Genomic DNA, 14,816 nt, shown 5'->3' on the forward strand with positions numbered 1-14,816 from the left:
CATAAGCTTTTTAGCACAGGAGGACCTGGCCAGCTAGAGGCTGTGCTGTAGGTCCATAGGACATACAGGCCTGGAAGCAAAAGGATTAAAGGGCATATTTATAGTTATTATTATTATTATTATACAGTATTTATATAGTGCCAATGGTTTGCTCAGCGCTGTACATTATAATGGGAGACAGTACACGAGACAGTACAGTAACAATACAATACAATACACGAGGGGTTTGAAGGCCCTGCTCCTTGGAGCTTACAACCTAGGAGGGAGGGGATAATGGTACAGGAGGAAATAGCTGTGGGGGATGGAGTGATGGAAAGAGCGGAGGAGATCAGCAGTGAGGGCGGGATAGGTTTCTCTGAAGAGATGGGTTTTCAGGGTGCGCCTAAAGGTGAGGAGGGAAGGTGACAGTCTGATGGATTGGAGTAGTGAGTTCCAGAGGATGGGGGAAGCCCTGGAGAAGTCCTGGAGATGGGCATGGGAGGAGGAGACCAGGGAACTGGAGAGTAGGAGGTCTTGTGAGGAGTGGAGAGTGTGTTTTGGGTGGTAGATGGATATCAGGTCGGTGATATAGTTTGGGGCAGTGTTAAGTGTTTGTACGACAATGTTAATATTTTGAATTTTATGCGTTGGGCAATCGGAAGCCAGTGGAGGGATTGGCAGAGGGGGGGGGTGGCGAATACGGAGCGGTTGGTAAGGTGGATGAGTCTGGCCGCTGAGTTCAGGATAGACTGAAGCGGGGATAGCCTGTGTTGGGGTAGGCCGGCGAGGAGGGAGTTGCAGTAGTCAAGTCGTGATATGATAAGGGAGTGAATGAGTTGCTTTGTAGTTTCAGGAGTTAGGAACGTGCGTATTTTGGAGATGTTGCGGAGGTGGAGTCTGCATGAATTTGTCGATTGGATCTGGGGCTGGAAAGACAGATTGGAGTCTAGAATGACACCTAGTTACAAACAATCAATCATTCCAAATATTCCATGTGCATATGTGTTGAATTGACAGTGACTGAATCACCAGCAGTGCATTTTTGATTTAAGCCATTATTTTACAAATATGCTTTTAAGAGTGCTTTAGGCTAGTAAATAAGAAGTTACTTTATATGAGACAGCTACAAATACAAACATATTTGCATTTCATTTGTATATTTCTATCCAGACCAGAGGTTAGGTTTTTGTAGGAAAAAAGGTGAGCTAAAGTGTATATCTGGCAAAACGTACTCAGCAAATCCCTGCAATACATGTACATTTTCCCATGATCTGTCTCTTTAAAAATGCTTAAAATACAGAAAAATACATGCTGATATTGCCAGAAATCCACTGTGCTTCTAACCTCCTTTTCTGGACTGAAAATGCTTCCTCTGCTGCAAAAAATATTTTGTAAATGCTTTAAAGTGGAACCTCACTCTCTTGATCAACAAAGACTATTTGTATTCAGTATGCTGCTAGCATTAGTAAATAGATGGGAAAGTATATCATATTTACTTGTTTTAAACTTTGTTTTTACATTTCTCCAATTGCTTCCTGGTTTCCAGTCCTAAGCAAAGGATGTAATACATCCCAGGAGTCTTCAGGAGGGGAGGAGGGGTTTTCTCAGCTAAGCACATCCTCCTGCCTGCATGCCTGTACTAAAGGCAGATGGATTCCAGGAAGTAAATTCTACATGAATCATTTGCTCTTACTTAACATGCCCACAGTCATAAATGTTAGGGGATGTTTTTCAAAGTGATTCCCCAACATAATAAAATTTTAAGACATGGATAGATGGGTGAGTTTGGCTTGAATATTATAAAAAAATAATTAAATAGTGTTTTTGGTTTGTGGTACTTTTTGAGTGCCACAAAAGAAAATCTTAATCTGAGTTATATAGAGAATGATGACAGTGGCTCAAATCTGATTACCAGTCTTTTCATATGTGCACTTTTGCAATCTGTTTTAAGTATTCAGAAGATACACCCTGCTCTTATCTTTAATATTTTAACCTGCTTTCAATAAAAACCTCAGTCCTTATTGCTTGTTGTTCACAATACAAACCCTTTTCCTTCTTTAATTCTGGCATGTAAAAGCGTTTGTATTAAATGCAGAGGAAAGTAGGTGTAGTGCACGACCACCACTGAGATGCTTTGTTTTGTATGGCTGTATAAAAATTACAGATGAAATACGACTGAAATAGAGAAGCAAAAAGTAAAGGAAGGTATTACCATACCTGAAAAGAAGTGTGCACGGAAGCCCTTTTTTGAAACCGTATTGTCAGAACGGAATTCAATTCTCATGTTGTTGTATTGCGAAGTAATGACTTCAGGCACTTCTGTTCCACAGAATTTCCCATGTAACTTGGAATCTGAAGATAGCCCACTCCTTATCTCCACAAAATCATACTTGCATACCTGAAGACAAAATATTCAAAAGGGTTAAGAAATATGCTAAACGGGCCAAGATATCTTTTGCTAAGAAAGCATTTGTTTTTCCTAAAATGATTTACGGAGTTAAAATATTCCTATTTAAAATTAAAAACTGTCGTTTTTAAGAAAAACAGCAAGCATGGTGGACTCACAAATTTTAGAGTTAGGACCACAGATGATCAGGGTGCCGTGTCGTGGCTCTGTGGCTTACGTATGTATTTGCAAATGTGTGCTAACTAAACCCCTGTTATAAACGCATACTGTTAGACAGGTTAATTCGGTTGTTAGCAAGCTGGCTGGCAAGTTGTCCAAGAACATTGTTCTCTCCCCCTTTTTTTCACTATGTGATGCCTGTTTATGTGTCCTTGCTTCATAAGCCAGTTATAAACTTGGGCGGGTGGCCACTTTTATGCATGTTTGAGTTTTTTGGTACGTGGGTGCACTAGGGCCCTGGTTGCCATTGTGCTACATGCTGGGGTCCAGTGCACTCCTTTGCCTTTAAGAGGGGTGGCTCCCTCAGGTCCACCTGCCCTTGATCTATCCATTAAATGCATGTGCCTCTACTATGGGGACTCACAAATTTTAGAGTTAGGACCACAGATGATCAGGGTGCCGTGTCGTGGCTCTGTGGCTTACGTATGTATTTGCAAATGTGTGCTAACTAAACCCCTGTTATAAACGCATACTGTTAGACAGGTTAATTCGGTTGTTAGCAAGCTGACTGGCAAGTTGTCCAAGAACATTGTTCTCTCCCCCTTTTTTTCACTATGTGATGCCTGTTTATGTGTCCTTGCTTCATAACCCAGTTATAGACTTGGGCGGGTGGCCACTTTTATGCATGTTTGAGTTTTTTGGTACGTGGGTGCACTAGGGCCCTGGTTGCCATTGTGCTACATGCTGGGGTCCAGTGCACTCCTTTGCCTTTAAGAGGGGTGGCTTCCTCAGGTCCACCTGCCCTTGATCTATCCATTAAATGCATGTGCCTCTACTATGGGGACTCACAAATTTTAGAGTTAGGACCACAGATGATCAGGGTGCCGTGTCGTGGCTCTGTGGCTTACGTATGTATTTGCAAATGTGTGCTAACTAAACCCCTGTTATAAACGCATACTGTTAGACAGGTTAATTCGGTTGTTAGCAAGCTGGCTGGCAAGTTGTCCAAGAACATTGTTCTCTCCCCCTTTTTTTCACTATGTGATGCCTGTTTATGTGTCCTTGCTTCATAAGCCAGTTATAGACTTGGGCGGGTGGCCACTTTTATGCATGGATACTACAGATGCCTAGTGCATGCTACAGATTCCTACATTAAATTACAAATTATGTTTTAAAACACATTTGATTTAACTTGGATATGAGGCTTAATGGATACCATAAAATGAGATTGGTTAAAGCTTGAGGGAACCTTAAGGGTTAACTAATAATCCACTGATATTATATAAACTAAATTAGACTTTTATGAAATATAAAAAGTATATTTACTTTTTGGAGAAGATTGGAGAAGAGTCCTAACAAAGCAATGTGTGCAACCCCTTGTATAACAGTATGAATCAGCGAATGATTAGCAAGAGGGCATTAGAAAAGAATGCACAGGGCAAACAGCAGACCTTTGATGGTACTAGGGGCCAACTGAACCACAACTGAAGGAAAAAAAACACATGGCCCACTGAAAAGGCACATGGTGAAACTCACATACAGGTCAGTGTACTATTCTGTAAAGCCATTGAGAGCTATCAGAATGACTGGAATGTTATCAATCTCTTTACTTGGCAGTAGACAAGGCAAAGGCTTCAGTGGAAGTATAGAACAGGGCATACTGATACGGTGCCACAAGGGCATCTGCTGTATTCACTGTTAAACCCCACTTCCTGGAGAAAAAAATCTGTCAAATTTTAGAAGTGAAGATTCTGACTGGGGCCAACAACCCTGAACAGACAAAGGGTCCAAAACTTTACCTCGACACAGAAGACTGGCATCTTTCAATACAAACTGTTCATTGTAAGGGGAAAAAGAACCTGGTCTGTAACCACACAAGGACAGAAACCACCTTGACAGAGATGTCTTGGTTCAAGGACATAACCAAATTACTTGTCCAGTGGCAGACTGGATTTGTCCCACACCTTGTTAATGTTCCATTGAAAGGTTCAATGTTATGTAAAAACTATCGGCCACGCCAAAGCCACAGAACAGAGCCACAAACTGATAGTGGCTGTCGCCCCCAACAAAGCAGTGAAAATGCCAATGATCTGGAATGATGAGAATGTGAACATATGCATCCCTTATATTGATGTAAAATGGATTCCATCTGAAACTTTTGAAGGCAAACAGAGGCATTGAGAGAGGACCTTTAAGTCCAAGATGGGCTAAATATTAACTTCTGGTTAACTGTAAACAGCTGTGAGTAAAAAGAGCCAGAAATACTGTCTTCTGTGGAGGGTTAAGTGATCAGCACATAAAACACCTTGCAGATCTAGATACAAGGAAGTGTTACCCAAGACATAAGCTGTCTAGCGATTTCGATCAGTGAGCCAAAGCCTTAGAGATGAGTGTGGAGGCAAGCCCCTGGTGAGTGAGTTATACCACTCCTGAACGGTGTGAAACACAGGCACTTGAACACTTGCTATAACATTCCTCACCTTGTGGAAGATGTTTGTTTACACATTGCATGGGTTAATGGATTTCTGATTATTTTATTATATACTATCTCTTTTTCACTGTATTGTTTGATGGATGAACTAATGATGCATTTCGTTTATGCACCTTTTTGATTTCAACATTTTTTATTATGAGTTTTTATTTATTTTCATGCATTGATCTGTTCATTAATTGCATTCCTTTCAGTTGTAGTTATTATGGTATGCCATTTATATATATATATATATATATATATATATATATATATGTTGTATACAACACATATAATCTTCACTGGGTGCATTTGTTAAAGTGGCTGTGAAGGCAGAAGGTTTTTTTTTACCTTAATGAATTATATGCAGCAATTGCATGCAGCTTACCCGCAGACCCCCTTAAATACACAGCCTGATTTCGATCCAGCAATCTACCAAGGTTGTCTCAGTTCTCTCACGCCTCATTGGCTCAGATTGACTCCCACTGCTGTCACTCATGGGGGGGTGAGCACTGTGCTGTGTGTCCTATGGACACACAGAGCTGGGCTCAGGAGCAGGCACACATGAGTTGCTCTGGTGACATCCAGCAGGGGTAGGGGGAGCCCAAACTGCTGGCTAGGGACCCAGAAGAGGAGGATCGGGGCTGCTCTGTGCAATGGTTTTGGCAAGAATGTTTGTTTCTTTTTAAAAAATAAAAAGTGAGTGTCCTTGCAGGAGAGCAACTGGGAGGCAGGGGGTTGTCATCCTATAACAAAAAGTCCCTTAAAAAGAACATGGCAGGATCATAAGGTATTATTAAAAACTTCATATTTAAAACATTGAACATAAAATTACTTTAGGGTGTTAAAGTGACTGTTTAAAAAGGAATTATGGTTTCTGCAAATGAAGACTCTTCATACTTACCCCTCTGGTAAATAAAATGTTGTTTTGTTATAAAGTAATAGTGGGAATAGAATAGAATATTCAGCATTCAACACACTCCTGGGTGCATGTGGGGTACCTGGTCCCAATTGAAGTGGATGACGTACTACATTCAACCCTACTTCCTAACCTTAATGAACAAACTTTTACCATTACAGTACTTTTAACATCTGGCTGACCATCAAAAATTTCTGAACATCTACACTAACTCTTTGTTGATATGTATCCTTCTGCAGCTTTGCATTCAGAGAGTTAACTTCCAAATTTTAAAGTTCATTTTACAAACTGTGTTCAATATGTCAATGTGTGAATTATTGTTCCATTACATAATCTGATGAATTTGATAGAAAGTGTTTTATGCAGGAATTTTCTAAGCTTCTTATGATGAAATGTAAATTGCTTCAGAGAATACACCAGTTGTTTGCAGCAATTTTGTCATTCCCTCCAGTCACAACTATGCTTAAGAAAGTTTATTTGAGGCTCAATGTGTGTTATTAATTCAAAGTCCATAAATCACAGTCAGTTACTGAAAAACAGACGGAAGAACAAATTATGCAAAAAAAAAATCCTGGCTAAAGTTGCTACCTCCTGTAGCTTTCATTAATGTTTCTTCATTTATTACTGCTGTGTGAACACAGCTTCTGTTGTACAAAAAAATTGGTGCAATACTTGAAGCCAAATGTAACTTCATTGATCAGGGAAAGTAACATGATTCTAATATTAAGAATTGTGAGAACCACATTATGTGTGATTCTATGTGTTACCCAGCTGTGTGAAAAAATGTGTGAGACCTCAGGCTATAAATGTGGATGTCTGTACTGATCTATTCCAGGTTCATTAAAGGACCCAAATAAACCTAAAATAGAAGATGGGCCTTATAAAGTTGCTTGAAGTGACAGTTTTAGGAGCTCAACAGAACTAATGATATTCAACAATGATCTGTTTTTTGGAGACTTGTATTTGGCTCCACATTGCAGACTTTCGGAAATGCACTGTACTAAGAATGTGAAAGGGATAATCTGGATGGTTGCTATGTTCAATGCAGACTGTTTGATATAATAGGATTTTTGTACTTACCAAAAAATGTGGTTCTTTGGGAGCATGTTATACGTTACACCCATATTTCAGGGTGCAGTGTTAATTTTGACATCAAATTTCAATTTAGTTTTAGTCCTAGTCTTTTGACTAAAATGCCATTTTACTTTTATTCGTATTTTAGTAATCTGAATTATTTTAGTTTTAGTCATATTTTAGTCTGCTAAAATCTCCAGTACATTTTAGTTGACTAAAATCTCCTAAATTTTAGTTGACTAAAATCTCCAGTACCTTTTATTTGACTAAAATCATTTTAGTAGACTAAAATCCAGTTAAATTGTAATGCGTTATTTAGGCATTTCTCTAGAATTTTCAAACTCCAGGAGTAAAAATTGAATAACTTATTATTTATGGTATTAAGATTTGAACATGCACTACAGACACAGGTTTAGCTGCTGTGATATATAACCAGTGTTCATTTTTATGTCAAATTTCAATTTGGTTTTAGTCATAGTCTTTTGACTAAAATGCCATTTCAGTTTTAGTCATATTTTAGTCATCTGAATTGTTTTAGTTTTAGTCGTATTTTAGTCAACTAAAATAGTGTAATTTCTTCAATGAAAATGTTTTAGTCGACCAAATTAACACTGTTAGGGAGTAACGTGTAACATGCTCCAGCAGTACCACACCCCCCGCACCCCTCCATCCTCCCCCTGTGGAAGTAGGCCGGGGTTCTTCTCCCGAACTCTGCTGTCACAATTTTAAAAAAGTGTGGCTGTGAGGTGCTCTGCTCACACAACCGTGTCATGTAAACACAGCGAATGAATGGACTACAAATTTCATTTGCCACTAAAGCAGATCATTTGTAGTTCTCAATGAACTGTGAGGGAGCTAGTGAGCACTCTCGTAGCTGACTGATCTTCCTGCTCTTCAGTAACTGTCTGCTCATACGGGAGGCATGGACAGACAGCTATACTGAGAGTCTGCAGGAGCCTGACACTGCACTTGTGATCTATATTAAATGCACAAGAAGTTCAAAAGTTCTGTCAACACTTCTGAAGTGTTGACAGAACCAAGTTCAATGTTCACAGAGCCACAGTAGGATGCAGAGGAGGAGCTACATGAGAGATACTTTGTACAAACGTTTTAGCAAAAAAATGGGAGGTTTTTAGAATAAGATTGAATGGGTCATGGTTTGCCCTTTGACGGTGCTCAAGGAAAAAAGCTGATCCAGGCCTGATTGCAAAAAGGTCTGGATTCGTACCAAAGAGTATTTCCTCGTGTGAAAATGTATTTCCTTGCACATGTTAACGTGTGCTACCCATGCTCAATAGCTGACCATGTGGGAGGTAGACTTCCTAGCTTTTAATAGCAGCCATGCTCGGTTCCATACTTGTGTCTCACCTTGGAGGATAAAGCCTGGGAGAAGTAAGAAACCCTTCTTACTCTCGGAGAGGGGTGGAATAGGAATTTTCCAAGCTTGAGGCCTAGGCTTCTTGAGATGGTGTAAATGAGTACTCTTAACCCCTTTGATATTTTTTATAAGAGTGTCCAAAGCAGCTCCAAAGAGGCATTCCCCCTGAAAGGGCATGTGCAGCAGACACTTTGTATATGCCTGCTTCACAGACCCACATTTCAAACAATAGTACTTTGCATATTCGCTAATAGGAGAGATATTAACTAACCAGTCTACACAACAGTGTATGAGTTGTTGGCATTTAGTCTAGTCAAAGCTTTAGTCCAGACTAACATCACAACCATGACAGAATGCAATGCAGGGTCTGCTAGCGAAAACACGGATTTGGCAAGGGATTTGATACATTGTCAATGAGATGCTTAAACATTTGTGTATCCTAAACAGGAATAAAGATATAGAAAAAAACTCTAGACTAAATGGGGCTTCATGTCAGACATTCCTTGCTTAGAGGTGCCATTATGGATCTCTTATGACTATGCCTTGACATTGTCCGTGATGGGGCACATGGTGTGACTGGACAGAGATTAGTGGATATCTTTGTATATACGGCCTATGGCCTATTTATGCAGATGCCAATATATCTGTTTAGGACCATCGAGACCTCTGTTAAGTATAAGGTGATCTGGGTGGCCCCTGTGTTCTGTCTTGATGGGATCCTTAGATGCCCAGTGCCCGCAGGTGTGCTGGTCGGGAGGTGCTGGCATTTTGGAGTCTGTTTTTTATACGATTGAAAACTCATACACATTTTGATCTTCTCATACTACTATATCACCCTTACACAGAGTGTTTGCTATCCTTGAGGAAGGAGTTACATTACTCTGAAATGTGTCATTATTTTGCAGAATCATCTCTGTAATTCAGGACCATTGTTTAACAATTGCATGACATCCTTTTATGGTGATATGATATTATTTTAAACATGACTGTTTTGTAATATGGTGTTTTATGCCATAAATTATATGGAAATTTTGATAAAATAAAGATTTCACAATTTCAATTTTATGTATGATGCCTTTAAAGCTCCATTTAGTCTAGGGGCTTTTTCTATATCCTTATCCAGTTGTATAGGGATGGTGGCAATCTATCAGAAATTGTCTTTTCTTTCTCTCATCCTAAACAGGAATGGTCAATGCTTTGTTAAGATGGAGCACTGTCTGATCAACAGTGGGACTGCCCACCTAATTAAATGGAATATTCCTCTGAAAAGTATTTGGGAGACGTGAATAGTTTATCGAGAGTTCCTCATCCTCCATACATGATGCCTTGAAGTACCTTGTGTACCAAAAAGGTTTTATTAGTCTTGGGGCCTCTCAGGGATCCCAGTCTAGTGGCAGCACAGTAACAGCCAAAGGCTGCTTTTCTATTTTTGAAGTGGTACACTTTGCATCAATAAGGGTCAAGATGGTTACTTGAAAGCTGAGCGCTATGGCACATGCCTGTGACTCTTCAGGGACAAAATCATCCAGCAAGGATTTGCGAGTCTGCACCAAACAGTGCATTCACAGCAGAAGACTCAGATGCTGCTGCAGGTATATCAGACAAAGATTCTGGAGAGCTATTGAGGTAAGCTTACATGCTTTATGTTCAGAATCAGCAATCAGTGTCGCAATTTGGTCCATAATCTTCTTCATAACTATGGAGAATTCCTCCTTGGATAGAGCTGAGGTGGGGGCCATGCCCAAATGAACTAAGGAAGACTCCATAGCAAGGGACAGGCTGTCAATGTCAGGCCTATGAGAAGGGGTACTGCAGGCCGCCCTGGAGCTGTAATTGGATTATGAACTGGAGAGATCGGATAGAGAGGGATTGCTCCCCTTGCGTTTAGGATCTGACATGGTTAACAGAGACAAATCAGCTGAGGAAAAACGTTAGCTACTCCTACACTGGTTCCTGAATGCAGTAGAGGTTCAAATGGCCAGAGGTGACAAGGTAGGAAGATTCTACCTCACACTAAAATGACAGGAACATACAGTAGCAAGGAGTGTGCTCAAAATTCTACCTAGTGATACAGCACTCAGTACTTCTGCATTTTACCCTTTCCTTGAAGACAAATGGAAATAAAGGGAAAAAATGTTAGCCAATGGTTCTAATAGATAGAGTAGCTCCCCATGCTCAACCCACATGGCTTACTCAAAAATGAATCTTCAGAGGCTGGGTTACACCACAGGCTGTGCCAAGGCTCTGGACATGCAAAGCACTCTTTGGCTAACATAGTACCCAAGGTCTGGAAAGCACTGCAAGCTGAGCTCAGTGCTCGAAGGTCACTTTCCAGATAGGCCCTGCAATCCTTTAGTGCAATGGGGTCCAGATATGGCCTTTAAAGACGTTGCTGATAGTAATAGATCGGCTCAAGCAGAGAACTATTGATTGGATAAAGAAAGAAAAAAAATGACTAGCAAAAATGGTTAAACTTTTCTCAGAAGAGATAGAAGTCCATCATCCCAGGACATTAGCAAAAAACTGGGATATGCTGGGAGTGGGAGGGGATACAATGACAGGTCACTTTTTTTTGCTTGCCTTTGCAAAATTCTTCTGTAGGTAGCAGAATAACTGAATTTTCTCTGAATCCTGTGTCCCTCAATGAATGAGAAAGAAAATTTGATTTTTGTACCTTCTGTAAAATCTTTTTCTTGGCAGTCCATTGAGGGTCACTGTAAAATAGTAATTTGTGAACAGGTGGCTTATATGCAGCTGCCTTCAGGAGGTGGACACTGGGGAAAAAAAATGTTGAGGTCCAATCCCCATATAACCCAACCCTATCATGCCTCAGTTTTGCAAGCATCTCATACATATAGCCAATAGAAACAGAGGATAGGGCAAGTGTCCTTTAACAGACACCAAGAAAAAGATTTTATGGTAATTAAAAAATATTTTTTACCATCCTCTGAGGGACTAAGGAATATAGTAATTCATGGACATGTGGGACATCAGAAAGCAATCTGACTGTGGGGCAGGCAAAAAGAGAAAAGGCACAAAAAAATAAATATGGTGTTCCAGAGCATGACAGGTGGTACCACTAGGGGGAGACTGCATAGATGAAAAAGTGATAGACCTCAACAAAAATATGGAGAACAACCAAACACCATAAAAAAAATATTTGAAAGAAACTCAGACCAACACCTAAAGTGGTCAGGAAATATGAATATTTACTAGGGTAAAGCCAAGGCCTAGGATACCTAACCCTTAATCTCAGGGAAAGCAAGCTTGGGCAAAACAGTATGTCCTGACCAAAGACCAACCAGTGAACAACCAAAGTTGAAGCAGAAAAGAGAAAGGGTCATTTCACAATGTAACAGCCCTCTCAGCAGCAAAGGGAAAGAGGAAAGGAAGGAAGATAGATCTTCCTACTCACACCCATGGTTGTTACAGAGGTGTGATAGTAACAATTGACAGATTATATGTACAAATAATCAGTGTGATGAAGATAAGAAATGTGATATTTCTTCCAGTAAATAAGTCCCATAAGGACTTCCTGAATTACAGTTTTCCACCTTGGGAAACTCTGCAGCCAGGTACCATACATCTTTCTGGGAAAATGGCTATTTCCTTGTAAGGAAGGAAAAGGCATTGCATTTATGATCAGAACCCTTATTATGAAAGGAAGGAAACATTGAGTGCAAAGATACAAAAACAAGGCTTTGAGTCCAGCATGAGCACAGACAGATGACATGTGTTTTAGCAATGTCTAATATGGCTTTTCTATTCTATTATGAATGGTTTGCACCTTGTGGTGAACACTCTGTATTGGCTCTCATGAAGTCTTCTCTTGATTGTAGACTTTGGCAATGATACGCCCACCTCCTGGGGAGTGTCTGGATGTTGTGAATGGGTTTTTCTTTAGCATACAGAGGATCCTGCGATCATCCACCACTGTTGTCTTCCATGGACGGCCATGCCTTTTTATGTTGCTGAACTCACCAGTGAGTTCTTCTTTCCTCAGAATGTAGCAAACTGTTGATTTGGCCACTCCTAAAGTTGCTGCTATTTTTCTGATGGATTTGTTTAATTTTTGATGCCTTACAATGGCCTGTTTTACTTGCATGGACAGCTCCTTTTAACGCATGATGTAGATTCACAGCAATAGATTCCAAATGGAAATACCACACTTAGAATTAACTCCAGACCTTTTACCTGCTTAATTGACGAAGAAATAATGGAGTAGCCCACACGTGGCCATGAAACAGCTTTTGATTCAACTATCCAATTACTTTTGGTCCCTTGAAAAATGGGGGATGGCTACTCTTAAGAGCTGTAATTCTTAAACCCTTCCTCCAATTTGGATGTACATACCCTCAAATTAAACTTGAGAGCGTGTACTTTCAGCCCATATCCATTAGATAACTACAGCTTGAATATGTTTTGGTAAATACCTGAATAAAAGTTAAAATGTGCCTGTGTCCAAATATATATTGACCTAACTATATATATATATATATATATATATATATATATATATATATATAGTGCCTTGAAAAAGTATTCATACCCCTCTCATGTTTCCACATTTTGAAAACATAAATATATTTTATTTGGAGCTTATGTAATAGATCAATACAAAGCGGCACATGATTGTGAAGTGGAAGGAAAAATAAAAAAAGGTTTTCAAAATTTTTTACAAATAAGTATCTGAAAAGTGTGGCATGCATTTGTATTCAGCCCCCTTTACTCTGATACCCCTAACTAAAATCTAGTGGACCCAATTGCCTTCAGGAGTCACCTAATTAGTAAATAGAGTCCACCTGTGTGTAAATAATCTCAGTATAAATACAGCTGTTCTGTGAAGCACTCAGCGGTTTGTTGAGAACATTAGTGAGCAAACAGCATCATGAAGGCCAAGAAACACAACAGACAGGTCAGGGATAAAGTTGTGAAGAAGTTAAAAGGAAGGTTAGGTTATAAAGTAATATTCCAAGCTTTGATCGTCTCATGGAGCACTGTGCAATTCAGCCTCTGAAAATGGAAAAAGCATGGCACAACTGGAAATCTACCAAGACAAGACTATCCACCTAAATTGACAGGCCGGGCAAGGAGAGCATTAATCAGAGAAGGAGCCAAGAGGCCCATGGTAATTGCAGAGATCCAAAGCTCAGGTGGAAGAATCTGTCCACAGAAGAACTATTAGTCGTGCACTCCACAAATATGGCCTTTATGGAAGATTGGCAAGAAGAAAGCCATTGTTGAAGGAAGCCATAAGAAGTCCAATTTGCAGTTTTCAGGAAGCCATGTGGGGCACACAGCAAACATGTAGAAGGTGCTCTGGTCAGATGAGACCAAAATTGAACTTTTTGACCTAAAAGCAAAACACTATGTGTGGTAGAAAACTAACACTGCACATCACCCTGAACACACCATCCCCACCGTGAATCATGGTGGTGGTAGCATCATGTTGTGGGGATGCTTTTCTTCAGCAGGGACAGGGAAGCTGTTTAGAGTTGATGGGAAGATGGATGGAGCCAAATAAAGGGCAATCTTAGAAGAAAACCTGTTAGAGTCTGCAAAAGACTTGAGAACGGAGTGGAGGTTCACCTTCCTGCAGGATAACGACCCTAAACATATAACCAGAGCTACAATGGAATGGTTTAGATCAAAGCATATTCATGTGTTAAAATTGGCCAGTCAAGGTCCAGACCTAAATTCAATTGAGAATCTGTGGCAAGACATAATCATTGCTGTTCACAGACACTCTCAATCAAATCTGACAGAGCTTGAGCTGTTTTGCAAAGAAGATGTGCAAAACTGGTAGAGACATACCCAAAAAGACTTCCAGCTGTAGTTGCAGCGAAAGCTGGTTCTACAAAGTTTTGGCTCATGCTTGCTCGCCCCCCCCCCTTTCCTGACCAGCCGGGCTGCATGCTCGGATAAGGGTCTTGTATGGATTTTGGGAGGGATCCCACGCCATTTTTTTAAAAATTTTGGTGTGGGGGTTCCCCTCAAAATCCAAACCAAATCCGGAGGGCTTGGTATGGATGGAGGGGGTACACCACGCCATTTTTAAAATTATTTTTTAATTGCCGCCAATTTTTTTTTTTTTTCACATCAGCTGTCAGTGGGGAGCCTCAACCCTCCCATGTTGAGGACATGTGGCCTGATATGGTTCAGGAGGAGGGTGGGGTGCTCACTCGTTCCTTTCCTGACCTGCCAGGCTACATACAATCCGATGACATCCGTTTTCCATTTTTCATCCGGTCTTTTTTGTGGAAGAAAAATAGGGTTTTCTTCCGCTCAAAAAAAAGATGTTAACGGATGTGGACATTAACGGATGTAAAAAGATTACATTTGCAAGTCCATAGAAATACATGGGGGTCCGTTTTTCATCCGTAAACGGACAGATGAAAAATGGACATATGGAAAGCCCGTGTGAAAGAGG

The 14,816-nt window shown here is 40.2% G+C and overlaps 1 protein-coding gene across 2 annotated transcripts in view; it reads right to left on the reverse strand.

The window, feature by feature from the left end:
* Positions 1–14,816, reverse strand: part of TLL1 (tolloid like 1) — a 197,041-nt gene that overhangs the window by 21,938 nt on the left and 160,287 nt on the right. For both annotated transcript variants that reach the window (XM_089670356.1, XM_089670357.1), the window contains exon 16: positions 2,197–2,377. In XM_089670356.1, coding sequence (XP_089526482.1) covers positions 2,197–2,377 — 181 coding nt within the window. The remainder of the gene's footprint in view (positions 1–2,196; positions 2,378–14,816) is intronic.

This window comes from Staurois parvus, unplaced genomic scaffold (genome assembly GCF_062004578.1).
Source record: "Staurois parvus isolate SC_StPar_1 unplaced genomic scaffold, SC_StPar_1.0 ptg000090l, whole genome shotgun sequence".
Classification (NCBI taxonomy): Eukaryota; Metazoa; Chordata; class Amphibia; order Anura; family Ranidae; genus Staurois; species Staurois parvus.